At 62.3% G+C, this 21,101-nt stretch overlaps 3 protein-coding genes across 3 annotated transcripts; all 3 read right to left on the reverse strand.

The window, feature by feature from the left end:
• Positions 1-3,632: 3,632 nt before the first annotated feature.
• LOC109312317 (granzyme M-like) lies at positions 3,633-6,876 on the reverse strand. Its single transcript, XM_019538296.1, has 5 exons — positions 6,237-6,876; positions 5,853-6,009; positions 5,498-5,642; positions 4,436-4,687; positions 3,633-3,878 (listed from the first exon to the last, which is right to left on the reverse strand). The coding sequence occupies exons 1-5, from the start codon at positions 6,313-6,315 to the stop codon at positions 3,720-3,722; spliced, it is 792 nt and encodes a 263-aa protein (XP_019393841.1). The 5' UTR covers positions 6,316-6,876; the 3' UTR covers positions 3,633-3,719.
• An 89-nt stretch (positions 6,877-6,965) lies between these two features.
• Positions 6,966-9,580, reverse strand: CUNH19orf25 (chromosome unknown C19orf25 homolog). The gene is made up of 2 exons (XM_019538297.1): positions 9,375-9,580; positions 6,966-8,395 (listed from the first exon to the last, which is right to left on the reverse strand). Exons 1-2 carry the CDS (start codon positions 9,508-9,510, stop codon positions 8,199-8,201), a joined length of 333 nt encoding a protein of 110 aa, XP_019393842.1. The 5' UTR covers positions 9,511-9,580; the 3' UTR covers positions 6,966-8,198.
• A 1,929-nt stretch (positions 9,581-11,509) lies between these two features.
• On the reverse strand, positions 11,510-21,095 carry REEP6 (receptor accessory protein 6). Its single transcript, XM_019538298.1, has 5 exons — positions 20,979-21,095; positions 15,951-16,044; positions 15,326-15,464; positions 14,646-14,814; positions 11,510-11,862 (listed from the first exon to the last, which is right to left on the reverse strand). Exons 1-5 carry the CDS (start codon positions 21,091-21,093, stop codon positions 11,813-11,815), a joined length of 567 nt encoding a protein of 188 aa, XP_019393843.1. The 5' UTR covers positions 21,094-21,095; the 3' UTR covers positions 11,510-11,812.
• Positions 21,096-21,101: the final 6 nt, after the last annotated feature.

The raw sequence follows: 21,101 nt of genomic DNA on the forward strand, positions 1-21,101 counted from the left end.
TTGCACGGGCTTGAGCCCTCAGCCAGGGGTGCGACAAGTGTGTGTGTGGTGGGGGGGGGGTGCACTTAGTGCCTGAGCAGGCAGGGGCAGGAGCAACCCCCGGGGGTCCGGCTCCTCCCAGGGCTGCAATTAGTGCCTAACCGGGCCCAGCTGGAGCAGCCTCGGCTGCAGAGCCTCAGCCAGGCACAGGCTGCAATTAGTGCCTGGCAGGAGCCGCCTTCGCTGCGGCCGGAGCAAGGTCCTGCTGCACCCAGGCCTCGCGCAGGGCCGGGGCAGGTGAGGGCAGGGGCCACGAGCCAGGGAGCCCTGCCTCTGCCTGGGGGTCGAGCACCCCCGGAGCCGGGCGGGTCTGCAGTCCAGCAGGGCACCCAGCGGTCCTTCCCCAGCGAGAGGCAGGCCCCGGCTCCCTGCAGGGCTCCCAGGGCAGGCCCAGGCGGGGGCACGGCTCCCTTGGGGCGCGGGGGCCGAGCCGCAGCCAAAGCAGCCTTCTTTCTGCCTTGGACCGGGGGGCGGGGGGTCGTGATCCAGCGCGGGGCAGGGACCCTGCCAGGCGGGCAGAGGCGCTCGTGCGCAGCCCCGGGGGGGAGCACCGGCCCCTTGGCTCAGCGGGCCCCCCGGCCGGAGCAAGGCTCTGCCCCCAGCGCAGGGCGTCCCACGGCGGGGGTCACCGGCCTGCCCCTCGCGCAGCTCCTCGCTGGGGCAGGGGGCGGCCTCCTGGGACCCCTCCCCGAGGACAGCAGACCTGGCTTTGGCCCAGCGCCTGCCCGGCTCGTGGCCCTTTGCCTTTTGGGGCCCCAGAGGCAGCTCCACCGTGCTCTGAGCCAGGCCCCGGGGAGGGTATGTGGGCAGGCGGCCTTCCCTGGTCCCCACATACCCGCGCTCTGCGGGACACGGCTGTTCGGCTCCCCAAGGGCAGCCCCAAGCCCAGGTCTCACCGAGAGCCGGGGGCCGGGGCACAGTGCTGGGGGGCTGGCCTCCCTGGTGGCTCTGAGCCCCCTGCTCTGCACCCCTTGGCTGGGCTCGTGCCCCGCAGTGGTCCCTGCTGAGCAGCCGGAGAAGACCGGGTGGATGTGCCGCACGGCTTCGCTATGTCCAGCAGCTCCTATGGCTGGAAACAGAGGCAAAGGCAAACCACCCGGCGTCCAGCCCGATGTCTCCGGGCTCGAGCACGAGCGGCCTCAACAAGTCCTCTCCGGCACGGCGAATACGACGGCCCTTGGCCCCCAGCGGTTGGGCAGAGCAAGAATGAAAGCCAGGCCCAGAGGACGCCAGCCCTGCGCAGGGCCAAACCCACTGGCCCTGCCTGACAGCACGGGGCCTTGGCCACCAAACCACGAGGCACCGTGGCCTTTGCGGGACTCCCTGTGCCGTGGGACCAGGGCGTGTCCATATGGAAAGAGTCAATAGGCCCAGAAGTGAGAGGCTGGGCCAGCCGGGTCCTGTGGGGCATGGTGCTGGGCCTCCTTGTGCGGGTGCTGAGGTCTTGGGTTCGGGTCCAGGCCTCTCCCCATTTTGTAGGAAGGCACCTTCCTCTTTCCCTGGTGGGGCCTGGCCGCTCTGGCTCAAGGGGCCCACGGCAGCCCCAGCTTGCAGCCTTCCCTGGCACCCCGGTGGCAAGGGCACTACCCCAGGTGGCAAAGGTCAAGCCCCAACCTGGCTGGAGCCCTTGAGTCCCTCGCTGCTCAGTGAGTCCCCACATGGAGCCTGTGATGGGGAGTGTGGGGGAGGCCTGGCTGTCTGTGTCCCTGCCTGAGTGGCGCAGGGGGGGCAGAGGTTGCACCTTGAAGATCAGGAGTTTTCCAGTTTCTGGCCTTGCACCCCCCAAAAAACCTGACCAGCACCAGGTGGTTCCAGACCTATCCAAGTGGGCTACAGCTCCAAATCCCCTCCAGCTTTCAACCATTATCACCTCTGAGCAGTAGCTATTAGGCAAGCACCGGAAGGGGAAAACAGTTGCATGGTAGGCAGGGGCTAGAGGATTCAAGCCTTATGGGGACTTGAACCCACCACCCTTAACACCAGCAGCAGGCTCCCAAACCACTCTACCCATGGTCCAGCCAGATGCTGCTGCCCTCCCACGGGCCTCTTCACCTGCCTCGCCGGCTGCTCTGCAGGCAAGCAGGCACCAGCGCTCCACCCTGGCACTTAAAAGGGACCACGACTTCAATCCACAGCCCTAAGGCAGGGCTCCACCACCCACCAGCCCCTCTCCTCCTGAGCCCTTGCCCCACTGGCTGCACCAGGCCCACAACAAGGGAGCCCCACGGCAGCTGCACCTGCCCCCCGCTCAGGGCCCAGGGCAGTGGCAAGGGTCAAATTCCACTGGTTTCACCCCCTGGGGCATAGTCCCTACATCTCCCGTGCTGGCTGCTGTGGTGGGCTTCCCCGCCCGTGTGGGCTCTCCTCTCTCCCCCCTGCCTGGGCAGGGCCCTTCTCTTCCGTGGCTCCGGCTGCTAAATCCTGCAGCAACAACCAGCGTGCACCCCACCCCCCAGCACTTGAGCCCGGCTGGGGGCAACAAGAGGGGCTGCCAGGGCAGGTGCCCGCCCGTGCTCGCCGGCTCCTGTGTGTCCTGGGGGAGACATTCATGTACCTGGGGAACAGCCCCCGCTCACAGCACCCTCCACACCACAGTCCAGCCCAGCCTAGGGTTTGCCTTCTCCTGACTCTAAACCCTCCTGCCTTGGAGGCTACGACGACCCCCGGGCATCTCTCCCCTGGGGGGCAGGAATAAAGCGCTGCTTGGAGCCAGGCTTCTGGCAAAGGAGCCTCTTGCTCCTGGCCTGCCCCCCACCCCACCCCAACCGCCGCCCTGGCAAACGCCCCAGCTGAGCAACCCTCCCCTGCCTGGGCTCCGGGGCTGCTCACCCTGGGCATAGGCAGGGGTCCCTGCTCTCCCCGCCCAGACACAGCCCGGAGCCCTGGGCAGCAGGACCTCGCTCTGGGCACTGTGCGCTGAGCACCACACCCCCCCTCACATACCCCCACAAACCCCACACCCACGCCTACCCACCTCCTGCAGAAACCCTCCCTCGTGGGCACACCCCCCCACCTCCCACAAACCTATACCAAACCCCCCATGCCCCTTCCCCCCACAATATACAAGACTAAGACTTCACTTTCAGCTATTATACAATCACTTCTATGTACGCTACACAGGTGTAAAGCAGGACAAAAATATTTTTTGAAATCAAATTAATGAATGTTGTAGATGTGTGATTTTAAGAATATAATTCGGTATTTTTCTGGTTCCAAGATGACAAAACCCCTTACTGAGGAGTACCTCCGGGGGCAAGGGGAGGGACTTCTGGTCCCAAGATGGCAACCAGGGCGTGGGGCACCTGTGAAGGGGGCGGGTCTACCTATGTGGCCCTCAATACCTTGCCAAAACTCAGTAAGTGGCCCTCCGCCCGAAATAATAGCCTGCTCCTGGCATATACCCACATACACATGCATGCACACACACCTACGCATACACAAGCACCTATGCACACAGACACACATGCATACACATGTGTAAGCTTGCGTGTGCCCACACAGACATGCATGCATGCACAGATGCACATGCATGCACATGTGTGTGCTCATGCACACATACACACTCCCCCCCCCGGCCATGCTGTAACCCTCCACTCAACCCAAAATCACCCCCTGCCAGGAACCGCAGGTCTGAGCTCTGCTGCCCGCTGGGGCCACAGCGAACGAAGCCTCCGGCAGGGTTACCGGCCCTTCAGGACCTTCTTGATCCAGGCCTTGTAGGGGAAGACGGCCGTGGCGACAGGCGGCTTGAACACGTTGATGCAGCTCTTATCTGAGAAGGATATCACGCCGGCCGCCTCCGCCTTCTTCCCACACACCAAGGGACCCCCGGAGTCCCCCTGCAAGGGTGCGGGAGGCAGGCAGTGAGCTGGAAGGGGCAGGGGCAGCACCCCTTGGCAGCAGGGGGGGTGCAGAAGAGGATGAGGGGCATGTTGCCTCCGCTGGGCACAACCCACAACACAAGCTGGGGCAGGAAGGCTGCTCAGGCTTGTTGGCTGCCCCATCCTTAGCCTCTGCTTTGGGGAGTGCAGTACAGCCCAGGGACCCAGCTCTACCTGCCCCTAAATCTGCCAGAAACCGTAGCCCCCAAGCTCCCAGCTGCAGCTCCTGAGCAGGCCAGGGAGAAGCAAAGCTCTGGGGTTGAACCCAGCAAGCAGGGGTGGCATGAAGCTGCCCACAGAGCAGCAGCCCAAAGGGACACCCTCAATCCCAGCTGCATTTCAGGGTTTTGGGGGGTGCAGAGGCCACCCCCTGCTTGAGCTCCCCATCACCTCTCCCTGCCTGTGAAGAAGGCTCCAAGCCACTAAAACATCAGGGTACCAGGGCAGTGAACCCTCAAACTTAGCTGTGTCGGGGGGAGCACTGCATTGCCCACTCCCCACAAGCCCATCATCACCTTGCAAGGCGCCGAGCCTCGAGCACCCTGGTAGCAGGTCATGGTGGGGGTCAGCTCGCCGTGCCAGAACCGGCTGCCGTTGCACATGCGCATGTCCAGCACGCAGACATCCAGCTCCTTCAGCACGGGGGAGCGCTGGCCATCCTCGGTCAGCCCCCAGCCAGCCACACTGCATGGTGTCCCAGCGCCCCACGCCTTCTTGGGCAGCGCGAGGAGCTTCGTCTGCCGGTTCTGCTTCACCTTCCTGTTCAGCTGTGGGCAGGGGGGAGAGGCCTGGTCAGGTGCCACGCGGGGGAGGCCCTGAGTCTGGGCATGCACTGGGGCCTCTTTGAGCCATCCAGGGCTCGGGTCAGGAGAGGGGTGGCTCTGCCCCAAGCAGAGGCACAGATGCAGGGTAGATATGGGAGCTTTGTGGCATCCCGCCTGGCCAGGCTCAGCGAGTGTTAGCAAAGAGCAAGGGGTAGCAAATCCCCAGCCCTGCCCCAAAGCCTTCTCCCAGCGTGGGGCAGCTCCACCGCCCACCGGGGCTGCATTTATACCGTGCACCAGGAAACTTAGAGCACCCACTCATGCTACCCCCAGGCTGTGCCCCCATCCTCCCCCCTCTGCGATGCCAAGGGGCTTGCAGCTGCGGGTTCACGGGTTCGTGTGAGGAAGAGCCCACGTGGTACCAAGGTGTGGAAATGAGCAGCGGGAAATGACTCAGGGCTGGGGTGGGGAAGCCACAATTTCCTGCCCTGCTCTGAGCTGCAGCTGCAGAGAGCTGCCCCCCGCACCGCATCCCCTCCTGCCTCCCTGCCCACCTCACGCAGCCCCTCCTGGAGACACTAAACGCCCTGTTTGCCTTCACCCGTGCTAACGTGGCTTTTCCCATCCAAGCTCGAGTGCAATGCTGGCCTGGATAACCTCCCTGGGTCCCTCCCAGCCCTGCCTCTCATGGGTGAGCCCCAGCTGGGGAAACTAAGGCAGCGGAGCAGAGCAATGCACGTGGCAAGGAGACACCCTCCTCCCTCGCCCCAGACCCACGGCTCTCCAGGCGCTCGCAGCTACAGGTCCAGGCACCTTCAGCAGCATGATGTCGTTCTCCATCGTCCTCTTGTTATAGTCGGGGTGCTGGACGGACCTGGCGATGGTGAAGTTCTGCTGGTAGCGGGGGGCCTCGTCCAGGCTGTGCAGCCCCACCACAGCCTTCAAGGGCCCCTTGTTCCTGGGACACAGAAGCAAAGCTCCCTCGCACGAGTGACCTCCATGCCAACCGCCTCCCCCGCCGATGCTCCCCCCAGGAGGAAGCTCACACCACCTTTCCAAGATGCACTCCCACTGCCCTGGAGCACCAAGGGCAGGAGACAACATCCGAGTCCCCTGCACATGGTGGACGAGCCCCCGGCTCAGTCCTTCCCCTTCCCTGGAGCCTCACCCTGTCTGATGGCAGTGAGCAGCAGTCAGCACCCAGCGTGCGTGCACCAGGGCCCCCCCACAGCTGTGCTTGCCGTTGACTTGAAGAGACACCATGTAGGGCCTGGAGTGCGGCTTGGCTTCCCGGCCCCCGATGATCCACGACTGGAGCTGGCCAGCTGCAAAGACACAGGCCCACAGGCAGCCCACCCCTCTTGGGGCTGAGATCCCCACGGCCACCCCAGCACCCACCAGCTGCACAACCCTTTACTGGGGGCCTGGACAGGCCACAGCAGGATCCCGGAGGCCAAGTGAGCAAATGCAAGCAGCAGAGATGGACCTTGGCTCTCCTCATGCCCAGTCCAGCGTCTTCATCCCTGGGTTCACCCCACCACAGTCCACTCACCAGCCTCCCCAGGGTAGAGAAGCAGGAATGGCAGCAGGACCAAGCTCACAGCCGCCTTCATGATGCTGCTGAGCTGCATCCGACTGAGCCGTGGCCTCAGTGCTCTCACTCACCTCCCCCCAGCTCATGCTTCCTCCCACAAAGGCTCTGGGGCATGGGGATGAGATGGGGAAGACGACAGTTTAGGGTGTGAAAGTCTGAAGGGTGTAAAAGCGCAGGGTTGGGGGGGAGGAGATGTGCTACCTGGCTGAAAAACAGCAGCCAAGAGCCCCTGCGCAGGGGAAGGGAAGGCAAAGGAGCCTTTTTGGGGCACCGCTGCTCTGACCCAGTGAGAAGAGGGTTGCTGGCAGGGTGGAGACACCACCCTTCTCCCCGCAGGGCTCCTGCACACCTGAAGAGGTGGCATTGCCTCCTAGTCAGAAAGGAACTGAGACCCCGGGGGTTTTACTTAACAACCTTCAGCTGGCTGGGCACAGGGTGCCAGGAGACTCCCACCAGCACCCAGCCTTGGCCCAACCCACAGCCTCACAGAGCAGTGGGACCGACCCACAGCCAGGGCAAACAGCCGCTGGAGGTAGGGCGGGAGCGTCCCAGCTGGGAACAGAGCCAGCTATTGGCTCCTGGTAGCAACTTCCCCAACCCCTATCCCTTATCTAACCCTGCTCATCAATACCTCTCCCCGCCCCCCACAAAACCTCTGCCTTAAAGAACTTGCAAGCAGGAGGCGGGTTTCTGGAGAACTGCATTTTAGTGACAGCTTCTTACTGAGGTGCACGACGCCATGGCCCTGGGCCTGACTGCCCCCTGTGCACTCAATGACCCATTTTCACCCTCAGCCACACGATCTGCTTGCTAAACATCCTGGTGGAGCCCAGAATAGCCCCCAGCGTCCTTCCCTGGTCATCCCCACAGCAAGGCCTCTACTGAAGCTGGGATGCCCAAGGAATGGGGCTACACCACAAAGCCGGGTCTCTCCAGTCCCTAAAGACCGACACTGCTCTTTGCTTTGGACATCTTGGAGGGCACTGCAGTCCTGGCTGTGCTGGATGACGCCTTCACCCTCCGCAAGCTGTTCAGGAGCTTCTGCTGGAAGAAGGCGCTGCGGTAGTCCAGTTCGTTAAGGTGCCTTAAAACCAGAGGCACCTGGTGTTTCTTTATGTCCACGTACACTGGGATCATTTTTGTGCCTTCCTGCTCAATCACGTGATGCAGGTTCCACTCCAGGACCCGCTGGCACCAGGGGTCAAGCAGCGACTGGGCCGAGAGGATGATGATGGCGACCCGACTGGCCTCGATGACCTCCGTGGCTTTCAAGGCCACTGATGTCCCAGCCACTTGGTCCTGGTGCTCCACGTAGCCCCGGAAGCCGTGCTCCATCAGCATCTTGGAGATGCGGGAGGCCACGTCGTCATCATCGAGGCAGTACCAGATGGAGAAGTCATAGGTGAACCGAGGGTGCGAGAGGGTCTTCATGTCAATGATCATCCCTGGCATCTGGGGCAATGCCGAGGCACTCATGGCTGCTATCCCAGCCAGGTCAGGCTGCAGTTTCCTGTCTGGGAACCTGGCAGGAGGCTGCACCTAAGAAGGGCCCGTTCCAAGAGGCCCTTTCGCTCCGAGCAGTGAGCCTGGGGCAGCCCATTGGCAAAGACCTCCCCAGGCAAGTCCTGTCACTGCCCCACACCCACTGCCCCCAGCATTTCCGGCCACTATGAGAGGGGCACTCCTGAAGAGCTGCCTTCCCAAGGCCTGGAGAATCCAGGGATGACACTGCAATGCCCAGCACACCCACAGAGGCAGCTTTCCAACCCTATAATTTAACTATGGACATAAGGAACAATGCCAAAGACCATGGCAACAGGCACACGCTGACAACCGCTTCAGGGTATGGAGCTGTGCTTAAAAACCCCGGCTATCCCCAAGTGCATGAATGCCTGGGCTGGCTCTGCAGGGCAGACTCCCTCAGACAGCCTTCTGCTTCATCTCCAGGACGTTCTGCTCCAGAGTCTCCCCTGCCTGCCTCAGCTCCTCACACTTCTCCTTCAGCAGGCTGCAAGCCTTCTGCAGCCGCTGGTTCATCTCCACGTAGGCATGGCTCTGCCGATACAGGCGCTCGCTCTCCTCTTCCGAATCCTCCTTCTTCCCAGGGGCTGCCAAATCTGGAAAGGGCAGAAAACACGAACTCAGGGGTGCAGAGGCCTTTCCATGCACAGCTGCACGTATGATACCATGATCATCAAGGTGGGTTTCCCACTGGCAGGGGAAAACCACAAACGTGGCAGGGGGCAGCACCCCGACTGAGGTAATACATAGGTACCCCCCACTTTGACTTCCAGTGGGAGAATCCTGGCTACACGCTGGCTTTACGGAAATGGGAGACTCCTCCCTAGCTTGTTCCTGTGGCCGTATGACTGAGGGCAAGCAAAACTCAGGGGCATCCCAACCCTCTGGGCTTGGACCTGCACGCAGGATGCTGGCCAAAGGATTTGGAAATATCTGAAACTCCAAGCAGGAGTGGAGGATGCTTGCCGGTAGCAGGGCCACACATGGTTCTTGAATGACTCATGGATTTGGTATTGATTTGACTGAGATGACGGGGACATGAAAAATTTTCCTTAAGAGGAGACTGAGGAGGATTGAATAACAGCCTTCAACTCCAGGCTGCTCGTGTCCCTCTGGCCGAGGGAGCAGCTGGGCCTGCCAGCCCCTCTGCACGCACACTCCCGCTCCTTGTGTCGGACAGGTGTTTGCTGAACTTCTACCGCATGAGTTTCTGCCTCTAGCTCAGTTAAAAGCTGTTGGACAAACAGCCCTAGAAGCCACAGACCCATTTGCCCCTCAGAGCTGGTGCAGCACAGGACGTGGCAGGGGCAATTCCTGGGGCCCTGCACCCAACTCCTGTGAAGAAAAGGAGGTTTATAAAAGCAAGCAGGGGAGCTGCCCCCGGGGTCCCAGCTCAGGAGCTCCAGGCCCCAGCGGACCGCACGTCGCATCCACCGAGCACCGAGCAACTCGCGTCAGCCGAGCCGCCAGAAAACAGCGACTTTCAAACCTCGCTAGAGAGAGGCCACACGGTTTACGGGGGCAGGTGAGACCCTGGGGGCGACAAGGGCAAAGACCGGGGACGGCACCCGCTACCTTCGCTGGGCTCAGCTATGAGGGCGAACACGGGGTCCGTGGGCCGCGCGCTCTGCACGTCCTCCAGGATCTGCTCCACCGCGGGCGGCGCCGGCCGGGTCGGCAGCACCACGCGCTTCTTGGCTTTCGTGCTCATCACGCGCCAGCCTCCGCCCGGGAGCCTGCGCCTGCAGCGGGTGGGGCGCCGTGAGCGACCTGACCCCAGGCCCCCCCACGACCTGCTACGTAGCGCCCCCCCAGATCCCCATGGCCCGCCCTGATCTCATGCCCAGACCCCCCAGGGACCCCAAATCCCTCCTGATCCCACACCCAGGTTGCTTAATGACCCCCACCCCATGACCTTATACTCAGAGCCGTCCTGACCCCATACCCAGGCCCCCCAATGACCCCATGCTCAGACCCCCCATGACCCCAGAACCTCCCCACGACCCGGCCCCCCAATGACCTTATACCCAGATCCCCAGGCCCCAAACTCCTGCTGATCCCATGCTCAGCCTCCTCCCCCAATCGCCGACCTCGCCCCACCTACCCGCACTTCCGGCTCCTTCCCCTGCCACGTGACGCCGGCGAGACCCTCCCTCCACCAGCCCCGCCCCTGCGCGCTCTTAAAGGGGCCGAGCCCCGGCGGCAGCGCCTCCCGTGGCGGGGGTACCCGTGCCGGGCGCTCCCCCCCTGGCGGGGGAAGCAGGGGGACCACGTAGGCGAGCTCCCCAGGGCAGGTGATTGTCTCTGGTATGTCCTCCATCGGAGGCCTATATTGAGCAGATTCTTTTTGGTATTGGGCGGTGGAACCGGAGCGTGCTCCATCCACTCCATGCATTGACCTGGTATTGCAGTGCTTCCAGGACCGGTGCAAAAAAAAAAACAGAAAAAAAAAAAGCTCCCCCCCAGCAGGGCAGCATTAGGAGGGGGGCTCTGCATGCATCCATTTCCACCAGCCCCCTTGGCAGTGCCCCAAGCACCCCAGGGTGCTGCAGTGCCAGCCGGCACCGGCCTGCGGGCGGGACCCAAGGATGGGAGGCGCCAGGCGCCTGCAGGGAGATGCCAGCTCTGCTCTCGCCCCGCCGGGCAGGAGCGGTGCCAGCCGGACTCTGGCTGGGCAGGCCCCCAGCATCGGGGATGAAGAGACTAACGGTGGCAAGCGGCTCCCTCCTCCACGTCCAAGGGGCTGCGCGCTGCCACGTGCCCTGACCTGGTGCCCTGGCACCGCCGCCGCCCCCCGCAAGCAGAGGGGCTTCAGCCTCTCGCGCCAGCCCTGGACCTCACCGCAGGGAGCAACACAGACTCAGCACCGGCCTGGGCGAGAGCTGCCTTTGTTCCAGCTTGCACGAAACAAACAGCCTTGAAAGGGCAGAACCAGATTGATTTTATTTTTAAAAAATAAAAGACAGAGAACCAGCAGCTAGGATACCGAGAGGGATGGAGCTGCCCACAGGAGCAGCTGGAAGGTTTGGGAGCCCCGCACGCCCTCCAGGATTCGCAGCTTGGCGGGAGTTTGTCCCCAGCCCGCCCCGAACCCTCGCCGGACAGACATCACGGGCCTGGGATGGAGGCGGGGATGGGAGCACTAGAGCAGAGCACAGACGGGACGTGGTGCAGATGGGGCTTTTCACACCCGGCCACCAAACCCTCCCCAGGAAGGAGCCAGGACCTATCCCCCGGGTGACAGAGGATTGCAGAACTGATGCAAGCACATCCCCAGGACAACCCGCCATGAGGCGAGTGCAGCTCAGCGCCCCGAGGGGTGGACGCAGACTGCCGAGAACGTTGCATTCCCGCTGCCTGGGGGACACAAGAGCTGCATACGGGATGCACCTGTACATCACAGAGAAGCTGAGCCGAGTGGGCGGGGGGGAGGTCTCACACACATGCCGAGGCTGCAGCAGGGAGGTGGGTGGCAGGGGCTGACCACTCATGCCATGGCCATTTATCTTTGCAAAAATGCAGAAGCCCCGTCCGTACTGCAAACTCTGCATGCCCGGAGCGGTCCGTGCTGCACGGTCCAGGAGAGCAGGCTGGAAATCCTCCCCCTCCCTGCAAGGCAGCCAGGCACGGAGGACTCGGCACAGAGCCCTCCGTGTGGCATGTGAGCCACATGGACATCAGGTCAGGAGACCACCAGCAGAAGGGCCAGGGCAGGAGGTGGTGCGCACCAGGCTGCTCAACACCTAGGGACAGGGACCAGCCCAGCTGCAAAAGCAAAGAGAGCAGGGGCTGCGATGCCCCGGGTAGTGCCAGGGCACGCAGAGGATAGGGGCTAGAGGGCTGCCCACAAATGTCCACGCTGGAGACCGGACGTGCTGGCGACAGGAGCTCCTCAGGGATGGGAGACCTGGCGCGGCAACGACGGGCTCCCTCTCTCATGGTGGCTGCTGGGCAGAGCTGGGCGCACGAAGTGGGTCGGGTCTGTGCTTCGGGGGCTGCGGGACATGCCGTCTTCACTTGGTCTTCTGGGAGTCCAGGGCAAGGTTCACTGCTCCTCTGGATGCTGGGGGAAGGCAGAGACAAGCAGCACCCGACCCCAGTGTTAGAGCATCTCTTAGTACTGGATTAGCACCCCGAGCCCTTCCCCCTTCCTGCCCACCCCCACAAAAGGGAGGCCTGGTCTCCTGTGCATGAGGGCAAAGAGACACGCCCAAGGTCGCAAGGCAGGGCAGTGGCAGAGGACGCCGGCACTGCTCCAGCCGCCTGGCGCCACCTCCCTTCCGAGCTGGGAACCAGACCCAATTCTCAGCAAGCAGCAGCTTGCCATAACCAGTAGGCAACACTTGATCCAATACCCCGGGATTAGCTCCTTGGACACCCTGCTGCCCTGACAAGGCCGAGGGACGAGCTTTGCGCTGCCCTTGGGCAGGAGACCAAGTCCGGCGAGAGCCATGCCCAGGCCCAGTCGTACCCTGGTGGGCAGAGCCCAGCGTGCCGTGCGCATGCCGGCCAAGACAAGAACAGCGTTCCCACGTAATCCCCTTTAGAAGCAGCCGGAGGCCTCCTAATCCAGCACTAACACCGTGACCTGCTGCCTCAGCGGCTCGGGGGTTAGCGCCGGGCTTGGGAGCAGACCCCCTCCCCTCCAGGGAGCCAACGCCAGGGTTATGCTTTGCTGGACCCATCCCCAGGGGCTGGAGCAGGTCAGCGAGGCAGGGCTTCTGTCTTGGGACATCCAAGCGCAGGTTGGACGGGCAGCCAGAGGGCAGCAGGCTGGACTCAGTGGCTTTCCAAGGTCCCTGCCAGCCCCATCCCTCCTCCACGTCCCTTGGGGCTTCTGCAGGACCCATTCACATGAACCGTCTACCCGCCGCCCAGTCCCCAAGCAGTTCTCCTCCAGCTCCACAACACTCATCACGCTCTCAGCTGTATCCACTAGATGTGCAGTGAGCCCACCGGGCGCTGCCAGGACGGATGCCAGAGAAAGGCCCTTCTGGCACCAGGCTGGGGGGCTATTGCAGCACAGGAAGGGGGAGGCAATATCACCCAAGCCTGGCTGAATAGTGCAGGGAGCCCCGGGCTGCTGTTCTAGCCGCACTTGCAACGGGCTAGGAGGAGACACCCCGGGGCCGGCGTTTCCGGCTCCCCTGCTCGGGTGTGGGTTTCCCTTGGGCAATGGATTTCCGTTCAGATGGGGAAATGGGCCCCCAGAGGCATCCTGTGGCCAGCTCCTACCCCGCACCCAGCAGCTCATGAAAGGGAGGAGAAGGGGAAGAGCCTGGCCTGGCCCCAAGAGCTAGAATAGGGCACTCGACTCCCCTCCCTGGGACCGGCCATCATGCAGACGGACGCTGCCCTGGCTCACGCACCCCGTACACGTCTCTGGCATCATAGCACAGAGACCCCAGCCGCAAAGTGTGGGTCTGCTGCATGGCATGGAGCAGCTCCACCAGCCATGGAGGCGCTGGGGCTTGGATGCATGGACAGGACCCCGGGGAGTAAGGGGCCACAGAGAACGGAGACATCCCACCCCACCCCCAAGGCGCGTGTGGACAGGCAGGGGCCTTGCGGGGCTCTTAGCAATGGGGGATCCGACTACAGAGGGCGGTTCTAGACTACAGGCCTCTGCTATGGGAGACTAGGCAGGTGCACGCTATGCTCCACCAGTGAAGGAAGAGAAATGGCCAGTTAGCATGACCGCGGGGGAGAGGACATCCCCCAGCACCCTCTGGGAGGTGCCCCAGGACCCTCTCCTGTGCATCTTACCCTCGAGTTCTCCCTGAGCATGTCTACACATGCAATTCATGCTACTGTGCAGTAAAGCCACGTAAATTTACTGCACAGTAGACTAATTTACTGCACAGCAAGTGCCTGCACGTGCATATGGTGACGCTTCACTGCGCAGCAGACCAACCTACTGCGCAGTAAAGCATCTTGTGTAGACACAGCCACTGAAATAGGACCTCAGGGGTGATGCACAGTGCCAGCAAGAGTGCTCCCTCAGCCCACAGTCCAGGGAGCACATGCTTCCCTGACCTTAAGGCTTTTCCCCCATAGCGCACTTAATCCCAAAAGAAGCTGTCAAGCTGAGTCCCAAGTAGGGTGGGCGGATCTGACCACAGCCTGGTCACCGCTGACCTTCAGCTGGATTTGAACCAGTCACCAAAGCAGCTCTGCAACAACTCAACCAGCCCCTGAGCTCTCTGCCGTCGCACAGGGCCTAGCCTGCCACAATCCAGAGGATCTTTTGCTAAGAACCTGCTTGGATGCTTCGATGCAGGGGATGCCAGGCTGCGACCCAGACACCGCTAGGAAAAGGCACTCGAGTCCTGGCAGCCGGCGGGGAAGCAGGGGTGGAGGCAGTCATGCTCAACGGGCCCTCGCTTCCTTCAGCCTGGCCCTTTGCTGGGGGAGAGGGATGGACCGTGGGGGTTACATACAGACAGGCTGAGCTGGGGCTGAGGCGCCGGCTCAGACGTCAGCTGGGCTCTGCTGCGGACCAGAGTCCGGAGGACTGGACGGAGTGGCACAAGAGAGGAGAAGAGGCAAGAGATTATGAAGAGGCCCCGGTGCCACAGAGGAACCAGGCAGGCTCCAGCCAGATGCGGCACAAGGGGAGGCAGAGACGTAACATCTGTCCGAGGACAAGGAGCTCCCCCCGCCGCGCGCGCACGGGTCCTGCTCCCAGCCCAGGGCACGGGAGGTTTCTAAATCTAGAGCTGCTCTACATCACACCCCAGCTGGGCAGGGTGCTACACACGGCCACGCTGGCGCAAGCCGCCCGCCGCCCCGGCCCTGGCCGCAGGCCTGGGGATAGGCGAGCGAGGCCCGCACGGGGCACGGTACCTTCCGTGGCGATGGTGGAGGCTGCGTCGAGGGCCCTGCCACTCAGGCTGCTGATCACGCTGTCCACGGTCCGGTGGTGCTTCAGGAAGCAGGGCCGGATGACCCGCTGGTACAGCATCTGTGAGCCGTTCCAGGAGACGGGAGCCATGCACCAGAGCAGGAACAGGCACTGCGGGCAGAGGGCGTGCTCAGGCCATGCTGGACAGGGCTGGAAAGCCCTCGCTCGCCGGCCGTGAGCAGCGTGGACATGGCCTGCAGGGAGGTGTTTGGCCTGTCCGGCTGGATAAAGGACAGAAGCACCGAGCAGCCCTTTCTGGGCATGGGACCATCGTGCCCACCCAACAAGGGGCGGCTGCATCTCCAGAGACAGCTGGCCACTTCTCTTCTGGCACGGCTCTGCTCCGAGGAGACCAGGGCCAACACGGAGAGCTTGCACGCTTCTCACCCCAGGGCTGGGATTCAACTTGCTGGAGCTACTGGCATCTCAGCTGACTTGGTTTGAGCACCCAGGTGCCGAGAAGGGAGAGGACCTCATACTGGAGTCATCTCCGCTAGGGATTGGGACACTTAGAGCTATGGAAAAACCATCTCCAAGTCGAGACCCAGTGGCTCCATCCCCATCTCCATGCTCCCAGGGCCATTTCCCCTCCTACAAGCCCTGCCGCGCCTCCCCGCGTTACCTTTCCAAAGTAGTAAAACGGTAACCAGTAGAGGAAGATGTCGGAGAAGAACTCGGCCACGCTGAAGACGCCGTACACCACCCAGTACGTCAGCCACTTGGTGTCATCCTCCTTGCTGGAGCTCTCGATGGCTTTGATGCTGGGGGCACAGAGATGCTGTTGCATCTCCCACCTGACAGGGCTGGTGGAGGGGCATGCTAGAGCCATTTCAAGGCTTGCTAGGGTCTTTGGGCACCCGTCGCGGGTGCCCGCTTGAATGCCCACTGCCCAAAGGACATTGCTCCAAGAGGAAGGGGCTGGAGACAAAGCCCGCACCCACCCTGGGGCCAAACCCAGTGGAGCCCTGCGTTTGTGCTTGGCACAGCCCTGCAGGGAAGCGCCCCCGAATCCCCAGCATTTAGCATTTGATTCTGCCGGGCCACCATCACTAGCGCAGGGTTTCTCCGGCTCTCGGGCAAATACACCCGCCCAGCTACTCCTCCCACTGTGCGCAGCTGCAGCTGGGCCTCCACGTAGGGCCCTGTGGGGTCCCCCTCGAGCCCCCAGCAAGGAGACCTGCCCTCTCCTTGGGCAGAAAGCAAAGGCACCGAGGCTGGAACGAGGGCGCTTCCGGCAGGGCACTTACGAGACGTAGGCAGGGTAGGCGAAGCCGATGAGGTTGCAGAGCAGCGAGGCGCCGTAGCCAAACACAAGGTAGAGCCCCACGAAGGTGATGGAGCCTGCCAAGAGAGGGGACAGTCATGCACGGCCTGGGCAGGAAGGGCACCGGGGTGGGGGGTGCTTCAGGGAAGAAACACCGATGACATCCGGACCGGGAGATGTGCAGGGACCCGCATGGATGGCTGTGCCATGTCGTCTGGTCATGACAAAAGGCCGTTTTTGGCTCGGGTCCCCTCCCATCCTTGGCTTTTCTAAGTCAGCGCACACCCCCCAATCAGCCTGGCTCTGGCTCAGCCAGGGAGCTCGGAGACCCACCTGCCCTCCGTCACTGGAGATTAGCTCCAACGCCCTGAGCGGGGCAGCGAGAGCCATCACCTGCTCACTCCAATCGTCACAGCTCGGGAGCGTTTCTGGCCACCGTCTCACCATGCAACGAGGCATGAGAGATTCCCCGCCGGGGGGTGGCGCCTCTTCTGCAGGGCTGGCCAGCATCAAGCCAAGATACTCCAAGAGCCTCCCCTGGACGGGGCTGGCTTGCTAGGTTGCCACACGCAGACAGTGTCACCGAGCGCAAGACTGGAAGATGCTCGGATGCTATGAAAACCCTGCCTGGGGGCGGAGAGCTCAGTCAGTCCCCAAGATCATTTTCAAGCATCCTTTTAATCGCCTCCTTGCCAGGACTTGCTGCAATCTCCTTCCCCGTGGCAGCAAGCCTGGTCTTGTCATACAGAGATAAGTCCCTGGCATGAACCTTTGATCCCGGAGTTGCCCTCCCTTTGCCTGGGCTGGGCAGGGATTGTTGCCGGGTTTCCGGGGGTAAAGTTTGGCCAGGAGGACTCCGGACCAGCACAGGGGAGTCCTCTAGGTTCACTAGACATGTCCAACATCAGGCAAAGCAGGGATGGAGGCAGTGCCCGGCATCCCACACCAATCCCTCCCAGGATGCTCCTTGCAGCTGGCGAGAGGGCAGCTCGCCTGCCAGCTCTCCGTTTAGCCTCTGCCACCAGTGATGCCAGGCACCAGGAGCCCAGGGGTCCCTTGGGGCCAGGTCTCAGCCTGCTGCCCCCCAACAGCAGAAGGAGACCGACTGCCGGCAGAGGGGCGCGGGGGGGTAGGAAAGGCCACGTCCATCCTCCCCCAGCAGCTGTCAGAAGCTGCCGCTGCAACCTCAGCTCTTCAGAAGGAGCGCTGCGGACGCCTTCACCCCGGTGACCCAGCACGCAGGCCACGGCGCACGTGCAGGTGGAGAGGCTGCAGGATCTGGGCAGCGATGATCCCCAGGGCGGGATAACCACCACGGCCCCGGTCCTCCCAGCTGCTCCAACACCGGCCTGCGCAAACGCCCCAGACGATGCGCTGGACTCAGCCAGGGAAGACCATGCCGGTCACTCAGCTATGTCCCCACACCCCCAGGGAACACACCGACTCCACCCCGTGGGTGTACGCGGCTGGAAGGCCTGGGCTCGGGAGCACGCAGCCTTGCATGCCCCGCAGGGGAGCAGGCATGATTGCCACCGACAAGGAAGAGGTTTTTGGGAGACATTAGCAAGAAAGAGAGCTGAGATGCGCCCTTGCCGCTAATGAGCCCCAGACTGGCCTGTTACTCGAAGGGGAAGCGTGCCCCTGGCTGGCTTCGACGTGCCAGGGGATCCACCGCGGCTTTCAGACTTCTGCATCTGAACAAGCGGGTGCCGCTGGTCTTCTGGCGGGAATGAGGGAGGGCCATAAGACAAGGCCGGCGGCTGCGCTGCCCCCACTCTAGGCCAGGGCCTGGGGCTGGCAGGTCAGGAGGCACGGCCAGGCAGACAGGACGGTCACGGCACGGAGCAGCCAAAGGGCAGCCGCTCAGCGCCCGAGCTCAACTGCTGCTGCGGGGCGCACGCTCCAACCCTGGGGCTCCCACATGCTTGCCAAGCGCACCCATCCCCACTACTGCCTGGGCACGAGCTTGCCCAGGACAGGTTCATTAACCCCCCCAGCCCTTGCAGTGAAATCCTGTCTTAGCATTAAGCTGCATACGTGCAGGCTGAGCTGCCTCGGACCACAAGCAAAGCGCCAGCGCCAGCGTCAGCGTCACGCCTCCCCGGAGGGTTCAAGGAGACACCCGGGGGAGGGTGCATGTGGGGGTTCGTTATCTCTGCAATCCCGGCGGCAGAGGGGCAAGGTTCAGGGCCAAGCTCTCGGTGCCAACCACAGCCCCAGCCTGGCTGTTCACGACTCCGTCACAGACGGGCATCTGACGGGTTGCCAATGATATGCAAGCCAGAGGCTGCGTCTATTAACAGGACACAAGAAATCAGCCAAGCAACAGCCCCCAACGCAGCTGGCTGGAGACAGCGCTCCATTAGCTAGTCACAGGAGGAAGCCGATCTGCCCTTGGGCCCAGAGAAACCCGCACCACAAGCACACGGCGCCCTGATATGCTCCTCCTAGCCTCTGGACTGTGAGGGATTTGAAAGGCACAGGAAAGCTTCAGGGCTTAGCTCCGTCTTGCTTCAAGATTAGACCGAAACCTTCCCCTGGGAGGGGCACGGGGCACTGCTTCCAGTTGCCCTCCAGCATGTCTGGTGCTGGCCACAGTCAGGGTCAAGACAGATCTGTCCTGCGTCCGGCAACTCCCACGTGAACACCCCTGAATCAGAGGGAGAGCCGCGAGAGCAACCGTCTCCCTGCCCAGAGCTTGCCATGCTGAGACGACAGCTCTCCCCTGCAAAGGCTTCACCCAGCACCAGCCTGGATTTTCTGAGACGGGTTTCAAATGGATTTAATGGGCACAGGGAAAGGACTGCCTAAGGTGCTAGCTTTTCTTGCAAGGTGCATACCCCAGTCGGCTTAAGCTCCAACCCTGGAGCAAGGCCAGAGGAAAGAAAAAAAAAGCGAGCAGCCAGGTGAGGTTACACCTGTGCATGTGCAGAGCTTGGATTTCTTTCCTCCTTGCAGATCTCCAGGACCTGGTTTCGAGCAGCCAGGGAAGCAGCCCACACAGCTCAACCCCGTGCTGCAGCTTTACCTGCTCTTCCAGTCCTGCTCCTGTCCCCAGGCAGACATGATCGTTTGCCGCAATGCTCCTTCCAGCTGGAAAGCCAGGCAGCTGCAGGGCCCTGCCCAGTGTGAAGCCCTGCTGTGGGCAGCAAGGCCTCTGCCTGCCCCATGCACACAGGGCATGGATTTCTCCCACCCCGTTGGAAAGCATCAGTGAGACACCAAGAACCCCCCTGGGAAGCAGATAGATCGGCGTGGGTAACAGCATCCTGCACCCAGCTCCTTCCAATTCAGGGCCTGGGACTGGATCTGAATCCTGGACTCAAAGACTAACACCATGCTTAATGCAGACAACTCTTGTTTAGGGAGAGCAGGGTGGGAAGGGGAAAAAAGGACAAAGTTGAGAAAGATCCGACTGGTAACGATCTAAGAGCAGTCCACCAGCAGCCAGGAACATCATTATTTAGTCTGGAGAAGAGAAGACCGAGGCGGGGGATTGAACAGGAGCCTTCACCTCCCTGCAGGGAGGCTGCAAAGAGGATGGAGCTGGGCTGGTATCAGTGGGGGCAGATGGCAGGACAAGGAGCAATGGGCTCAAGCTGCAGCAAGGGAAGTTAAGGTTGGGTATTAGGAAAGTCTCACGAGGAGGGTGGTGAAGCACTGGGACAGGTTACCCAGAGAGGTGGTGGACTCTCCATCCTTGGAGGTGTTTAATAGACAAAGCCCTGGCTGGGATGATGTAGCTGGGGCTGGTCCTGCTTGGAGCAGGGGGCTGGACTAGATGCAACCTCCTGAGGTCCCTTCCAGCCCTCCTTTTCTATGACTCCATCCCCCAGCAACAGCTGCAAGGCAGGGGCTCAGCTGCTTTTGTAATATTGCTCTTCCCGCGAGCAGCGTGGTGCCCTGCCCAGCACGGCACAGGACCAACCTGTGGGCAGAGACAAAGGCGCTTGCCACGGAGCACGCCAGATGCTCTCCGTGGTCCAGGGACCTCAGTGTTAAGATAAAATGAGCATTTGCATAGAAGCTCGGGAAAGAGACCCTCACGCTTGGCGCGCGGAGGCCGACTTAAATGCTGTTAAGTGTGAACGTTCGGGAGAAGCAGGTGGCAGCACGCCCGCATTGTTTGCCAGCAGCTTGCTGGAAAGGAGCAGGAGCGGGGAAAGGACACTGCACTTTGCACAGCAGCTTCCCCAGGTGCTACACGCAGCGGTTAACAGCCAGGAAAGGCGCAGGTAGAAGTGAAACAAGGAAGCACAGCATGGCACAGGATTGCAACAACAGCTCAGAGCAAAAGTGGCCCGTGGCAGGGGCTTTACCAGCATAAAATAGCTCAGCCTTGATTCTGGCCAACCTCTAGGCCAAGCCCCGAGCGGCAAGAGGCTCCAGCCCCCTGGACTAGCACGTCCGCTGGGGCAGAAGGCAGGACAGAGCAGAGGGAAGCCAGCTGAACTGGCAATGAGCAATTTAATTATCCCCTTTCCTTTAACCAAACCTGTCCCAGGGGCTGGAAGGGGAAAATTGTGAGCGATCGCTTGTGGGCTTGTTCGATTCCCACGGGCGGCTGTAATCTGCTGCCCGTGCACAGCCCCCCTTACATAAGCCAAGTCATGAGCAGTGCAACCCTGGCCTCGCCACTGCTCTGCCAGACAGCCACGGGCACTTCACTGCGCCCCCATGCCGCAGGTTCCCCAGAAGAGAGCCTCTTGCATAGGGTGCGGGCGCGGAAAGCCACCGAGCGAGATCCAGGGATCCTAACAGCCGCAAAGCCCCGGCTGGAGTTGTTAGCCCGCGGGCGGGAGCGCTGGGGAGCCCAGGCCCCTGCAGCTGGGCAGGGAGGTGGGAGCCGGGGGGAGCCCAGAAGCAAACGGCCCCATCGGGTGGGCTGCCATCTGCCCCTGGAAAGGCAAGCGCTTGCACGGGAGCCTGCGGGGGAAGCAAGTCCAAGCAAGCCGGGCGGCGAGCAGCGCAGCCCGCTCCCACACGCGCCCGGGGGGTGGGGGGGGCCCACCTGCGGCCAGGTAGGTGCGCTTCACGCCGGTCTTGGCCTCCAGCCGGCCCAGCAGGTCGGTGAGCGCGCTCGGCCGCTCCAGGAAGCTCTGGAAGCGCTGCTGCAGCGAGCCCATGGCCGCCG

This window comes from Crocodylus porosus, unplaced genomic scaffold, assembly GCF_001723895.1.
Source record: "Crocodylus porosus isolate Cpor-Errol unplaced genomic scaffold, CroPor_comp1, whole genome shotgun sequence".
Lineage (NCBI taxonomy): Eukaryota > Metazoa > Chordata > Crocodylia > Crocodylidae > Crocodylus > Crocodylus porosus.

What these genes read in the sequence shown, in the direction of transcription:
- LOC109312317 (XM_019538296.1), bottom strand. Translation starts at nt 6,315, where the DNA reads ATGCAGCTCAGCAGCATCATGAAGGCGGCTGTGAGCTTGGTCCTGCTG. An exon ending in GCTCACTGCCATCAGACAGG is followed by an intron (nt 5,643 to 5,852) that starts GTGAGGCTCCAG and finishes TCTGTGTCCCAG; the next exon opens with GAACAAGGGGCCCTTGAAGG. An exon ending in ACGACATCATGCTGCTGAAG is followed by an intron (nt 4,688 to 5,497) that starts GTGCCTGGACCT and finishes CCCTGCCCACAG; the next exon opens with CTGAACAGGAAGGTGAAGCA.
- CUNH19orf25 (XM_019538297.1), bottom strand. Translation starts at nt 9,510, where the DNA reads ATGAGCACGAAAGCCAAGAAGCGCGTGGTGCTGCCGACCCGGCCGGCG. An exon ending in CATAGCTGAGCCCAGCGAAG is followed by an intron (nt 8,396 to 9,374) that starts GTAGCGGGTGCC and finishes TGCCCTTTCCAG; the next exon opens with ATTTGGCAGCCCCTGGGAAG.
- REEP6 (XM_019538298.1), bottom strand. Translation starts at nt 21,093, where the DNA reads ATGGGCTCGCTGCAGCAGCGCTTCCAGAGCTTCCTGGAGCGGCCGAGC. An exon ending in GCGCACCTACCTGGCCGCAG is followed by an intron (nt 16,045 to 20,978) that starts GTGGGCCCCCCC and finishes CTCTCTTGGCAG; the next exon opens with GCTCCATCACCTTCGTGGGG. An exon ending in CGTTTTACTACTTTGGAAAG is followed by an intron (nt 14,815 to 15,325) that starts GTAACGCGGGGA and finishes CTCTGCCCGCAG; the next exon opens with TGCCTGTTCCTGCTCTGGTG.